The sequence below is a fragment of the Cyprinus carpio genome, chromosome A5 (genome assembly GCF_018340385.1).
Source record: "Cyprinus carpio isolate SPL01 chromosome A5, ASM1834038v1, whole genome shotgun sequence".
In the NCBI taxonomy this organism is placed as follows: Eukaryota; Metazoa; Chordata; class Actinopteri; order Cypriniformes; family Cyprinidae; genus Cyprinus; species Cyprinus carpio.
This window is the reverse complement of record NC_056576.1, coordinates 597,103-603,102: the sequence shown is the minus strand read 5'-3', so window position 1 is coordinate 603,102 and position 6,000 is coordinate 597,103. Positions and strand designations below refer to the sequence as shown.

The following is a 6,000-nucleotide window of genomic DNA, read 5'->3' as shown; positions in this document are numbered from 1 at the left end:
TCGATCGAGGGAACGAAAATAGTATATGGTGCACTTTTCCTGCATGCCATGTGAGGGCTCCGTATATTCATTCGTAAATCGGGCGTAAATGGTTCTAAACGGCAGATAAAAAACCTAGACATAAATATTATCAGGAAAAGTCGGTATACGTTAAAGTATACGTTAATCTCCCTTATCAGACAAATTATTATTTATTTTTTTGGGCGCACAGAAGTTGTTTTTTGGAGTTTGTTCGACATACACTGCTACAGGCATATCAGCACAGTTACCGCTGAGTCTCGTATTCCTAGAACAGAACAGCGAATTGTTCAATTGCTCCTTCATCAGCTCCAACCAAAGAAATGCTCTTTCAAAAACGGTACCCAAATTCTATTTGCTAATGCTCTAGTCTGCCAACAAAACAGTCGAGCTTTAACCGGGAGAGATTTCAGTGAACGAACATAAGAATGATTCGTCTAATTTTTGTTTAAAACACCAATTTACAAACCAATACTACTACACCCGAGCAGCTGCCATTGAGATGAACAGAAATTCTAACGGTTAATTCACTCCAGGTAGAACTACTTGATACACGGAGTTTGCCATCTCCACCGTTGCAGGAATAGCTCTGGCGGGTCACGTGATCTCACAGTAGCTCCTGCTGCCAGAGACATTGAACTGCGTTGTCTTCATCCAGTCGAGTCAGTCAAGCGTCAGTGGAGTGGAGCGCGAGAGAGCTCAATACCACAATCATGACCACTACAACAGCAGGTGCGACAAAATTCTGCTTTCATCTTTCGAAACACTTCTAAACAGCATCACACGTTTGCCTTTTACTTTTTCTCATATTTAACTATTCATTTTCTATGTGTGTGTAGGCTATATAATTTATTGTTTCTTTTCTAGAAGCCGAGACCCGCCAGAGACTGCTGCGAAACGTGAAGAAGGAGGTAAATGATAGTAAAAGCAATTAAAGCCAAGTGAACATAAGGCTGAAACGCCCTTTATAATGTGACTCAGACATGCCGACAAAATGTGTGGTGTAAGTTAACCAAACACCGGAGCTAACATTTTACCAGAAAGAAAGCTGTCAAAGCAAAATAAACCTTTTTATTCTGTTTAATTAATTGTGTAGTTACTGTATTGTGGTAAAATCATATGTGCCTAACTGTGCGATCTCAGTCTACAGTAGCCTATATTATGAATTATTTATTGGTTTTTACATATTTATTTATTCTTGAATATGCTACAGCTGTTTATCGGGTTTCCCCATCAAGCACCTGTCAGACTTAATATAATAGTCAGTACGACATTTTAGAGACTATTTTATTCAAATGTGATGTTGTTACAGTCATAGATTTGCGGGTAACATTAACGAACCCATAAGCACTCTATAAGAACGTTCTGTGTGTTACAACTGCAATGTGATTTCTAAAATATGTGTGCTTGTTCATAGATTTTCTTGTTTTGGACATGTTAAATACAGTTTAAGGTTCACTGCCAGAGTTGCCAAATCCGTGTATTTTACGCGACGTTGGGCTGTTTTTTTGTTAAGTCGCGTTAAAAAAAATGTCACGGGTTTTGGGCTTATTTTAAAAAGTATGGTTGCTTACATTGGCTGGTTTTCCCCAATATATTGTTGATACTGTCTGTTCGCAGCTAATAGCCAAGCCCCCTCCTCCCCCTCTAAAGTAAAATTGACATGTGACGTTGTAATCCAAGCGATGATGGTTAATAGATGTAAATAGACAAACAACACCACCAACAGAGAAGGAGAGGAAACATGGGAGAAGGTGAACGGTGCAGGGGAGGAAAGGAACCGAAATCAGTTCGTAAAATATTTTTATATTGCATTATCATTAAATCAATAAATAAACAAGCAGTAGGCTAATACTAATCATAGATACATATGGTTCGAGTTTATTTTATAATAAATATGTGGCTATAAAGCTCCCCCTTAGTGCTCTTGTCTTATTCTCATTTTTTCATCTCCAAAACTAGGCTATTCTGTTCGCAGGTGATCGGTGCCCTCACGCTTTGATGATTTTTGTAAAATAACTTATGTTTTTGCTGTGGTTTCAGTTTACTATGTTGCAGATTAACATAAACAATTGATAATAAAATAATGTCGATTATAGTAAATAATATAATAATATTGGGCTTGTTTTTGAAGCTGCGGTTGCTTATTTATCTTGTGAGAGTTGGCAACACTGTTCACTGCATCTTTTGATTTATTTGTGGTATTGATTTAAGGCCAGTCCAATCTCTTTTTGCAGCGCAAAATGCATTGTGTGGTCTTTGCCTTTCAGTCATTTCATCTGATTAATAGGTTTCAATAATCCTTTTGGCTTAAGCAAGGACTGTTCTGTCTGTGTATTTGCACGAGTGTATGTTTAAGGAATTGCGCAATGGATGAGGTTTTGTATGAATTTGGTGTGAATTTGTTGATGATGTCCTCACAGCAGTCTTGTAGTATCTGTACTTGCCCAGTTCTGATTCTGATTCGATGATTTATGGTTTACTATTATGAGTTTCGATTGCAAACACTAGTATTCTTATCTATCCTGTGTGGTGGTGATTTAGACATGAGTGTATACAGTGGATTTATAACTCATAACTTTTTGCCAAATGATCAATGTGCCATCCTTTATGGACCCCTTCTTGTTGTAGTCATGTGGTGCAGTGTATAAATAATGAGAAATGATGCAACAATTAAAAAAGTTACAAGAATGAACATGGGGGAAGAATTCCTTGAATCTCAACACTTCAAATAAATGGCTATGCTGTTTTTAATTTTGTCATTTCATGTGAATATCAACAGTCAGTAGAAACAGTTTTGAGGTTAACTGATCTTGTTTTGTGTTTCTGAAAAATAGTGATCTATGACATTGTATTATGTTAAAAAAAGTTTCTATTTGTGAGCACAACCATGTTTTTAGATTTGTAGAGCAAAAATTATAGTTTTTATTTTGAAGTAAAAAAGATTAAAATTAGACCCTTGGGGGTAAGAACTGGCACAGAAGGCTCCAAGTGGCATGATGTTATTATTTTTTTTAATTTTCTGCTCATTGTAATTAATGGGGTTATTATTAACTAGTTACATGAATTAGGAGAGCATTTAAGAACATCTTTGCTTATCATTAAAACCTATATTTTAAATTAAATTATCAATAGTTTTCTATTTTATTTACCTTAATAACACATTGGCCTATGCATTATCATCCTGCACATGCTAAACTTATTAGTTACAATTTCAATGTAAATGCAAATTGTTCTTAACAGGGGAAGTCTTCCCCCATCTTACACTACTATGAGTCCAATTTAATATAAATCTTTGATAATTTTTTTTTTTGGGTGGATGTTGGGTATTTCAGTTTGAGGTCCTTGGCAGTCAGAGTCTCTTATATAATTTGCCATTGCACTGTGTCTCAGTATATCATAGTAGATGCATAAAAAATGACATTTCAGTGCTTGAAAAACATTATTATGAAGACTGGGACAGCTAATCAAGAAGAGTGGAGGCAGGTGAACTCTCACCCTGTATGCTGCTCATGATGACAGTGTATTCTTGATCCACGCCGTGTTTACAGCATAGCTGCTGGGAAACTGGAGTCATTTGCCATTTGCAGTCCATATTTACCCTTTTGCAGCTGTTAACTAAAATTATGAAAGATCACTATTACAGATATTACATTGCTGAGATGAGGGGCACAGGTAAAGCAACAAAAGCCTCATTCTGTGCCTCCCTCTCTCTCTCTCTCTCTCTCTCTCTCTCTCTCTCTCTCTCTCTCGCTCTCTCGCCCACACCTGTGTTGACACAAGGAGAGGGTCATGCGCAGAAAGCCTCTCCATACTCTGCCCAGCAGCCCACCATTTGTTTACCTTTCCTTTTCAGCTTCCTTTTAACACAGCTAGTTTAATCCATTGCTTATCAGTGTGTCCTTAAAGAACCTCTTTCTTCATCTTTAACTGAGTATGTAATTATGGAATTGCTATGGAATTGTTTGTTAACAGAAACATCATTAAATTAGTTAGTTTGACAAACTATACGGTAGTGACGACTAGAGGCAGGTCGCGATAAATCGTGAGAAGTTGTGATAGACCACTTGTTTTTTTCCTTACAGACATAAGTCCAACATGGTAGCTGCATCTCTTTTTTTCTTTTCATTTTCTGCACTGGTTTTGAGGAAAATCTATGGAATTCTGGAGGATTTTTGTTGAGTTGTTGAAAACTACTGGTTGTAGAGTAACGTAAAGATTTATTTTGTGAAATGTCTGGAGACATCTGTGCTCGATGGTTCCTAGTCCACTACATAGTCATTGCTTTTGAGATTTCAGGGTATAATATTATGCTATAAAATATTGTTCAGCAATAATAAGTTCCATTATTATGTTTTTAACTAAAATTGAATATTATATTATCAGAAAATGTTAAAGCCATAATGTAGAATTATACCTTTTGCTTTTCTTGGTGAGTTTCTCCTAAAAAATTTAATAACAGCATAGCCCTGTTTATGGAACATTGAATTTTTTTCTGTAGAACACGGGGGTAAATAGGATGTTTCAAAGCTGTAGTTTTCAGTCCTGGGCCTGGGGTCTCCTTTATTTAACAGAAATGATCATCAGCTCATTAGGAGAGAGGTCTATTTCTAAGCTTGGTGTGTCAGATAAAAAAAGACATACAAAGATGTTCAGTACTCTGGGTCCCATGTGTTTTTTTTTTTTTACAAAATAAACCCACAAAGATAATGACTGGCTGAGTTGAATTGATTTGTAACAAGAAAGGGACCACAGAGTGCTGTAAGAGAGATGATACTCACACATCTGTATAGGAAATCGAGTTGCCTCGGACAACACACAATCGGACAACAGTTTTGTGGTCATTATGCAAATATATTTGGCTGCAGGATGTCACAAATTACCAATAAGAAGCATATCAAAAGGCATTACAGGGGCCTAGCTGTTTTTAATGAACATAAAAGAATAAATAAGCAGTAGATCAGTCGTGACACTCAAATTAAGTCCGGCTTCAAAATATATATGACAGTTCTACTGTGCATTAACAGCATGCATGTATACAGTATGTCATGGGAAATGTGCTGCCCCAAGAAATGTGAAACTTGTTCCTGTAGAGCCATATGGACCATGGACTGATTTAGATTAACACCACCCACAGAGCATCTCTAATGGTGTGAAGCTACATATTTTATATGTGAAACTATATATTGTGTATACTGCAAGCAAATGCAGACTCTTTCTTAGCTTTTTTAAATTTTTTCCTCAAAAGTCCACTTTGGCATTATGTCAATGTTTTTTTCTCTTGTTTGTTTGCTATGAGCATAACTATTTAATATGAAGCAGCATTGACATATGATGCATTTTGCCATGTACATAAATCATTTGCACGCATAATATGATTTAATAAAGCAGCATTTGGCAGCAATTTTTTATTTTTATTTAAAATGTTTATTGCCCCCAGGAGGTTGTGGTTGTGGTCTTGCTAGATAGCACATGACAATTAATATAATTATGAATAAAAAAGTAGGCTTTAATTAAAGTGTGAAAAATATTGTAAATGGAATATGTGTAAATGGAAAAGGAAATGCATCTTTAAACAAACATGCCACAATATGTTTCTGTGTATATCTATACTGGCAAATAGTTCAGTCAACACCATGCTAAGCATTTTATCCTTAAAACTGCAGTGTACCAAAGAAAACATGGTTTGTAACCGCCCGTGTTTCCTAACGTCTCCACTTGTCATTGGTTTTTGCAGTGTCAAGCAGTGTAGCCAGTCACAGGCATATCTTGATTTCCTGAATGCAGTGACCAATCAGAGGTGTTTAAGTTAGACAGAATCTACTCATTGCTCAAAACGCCAGAGTTTTGTTCAGTGCTGGGTTCTGTAAGCTCATGAATCTTCTCACTGTTACAAATAAAGTGTAGACGCATTAATTGTGGAGTGTATTCACATTATAATGGGACTTTGTGAGATTGCGATGAACTAAGATGAGTGGCAGC

At 36.3% G+C, this 6,000-nt stretch overlaps 1 protein-coding gene across 1 annotated transcript in view; it reads left to right on the top strand.

Moving 5' to 3' along the window:
• Positions 1-287: 287 nt before the first annotated feature.
• Positions 288-6,000, top strand: part of LOC109095769 (small G protein signaling modulator 1-like) — a 32,693-nt gene continuing 26,980 nt past the window's right edge. The window contains 2 exon segments of the mRNA XM_042750996.1: positions 288-750; positions 886-929. Of these exon segments, the coding sequence (XP_042606930.1) occupies positions 732-750; positions 886-929 (63 nt within the window). The 5' untranslated portion in view covers positions 288-731.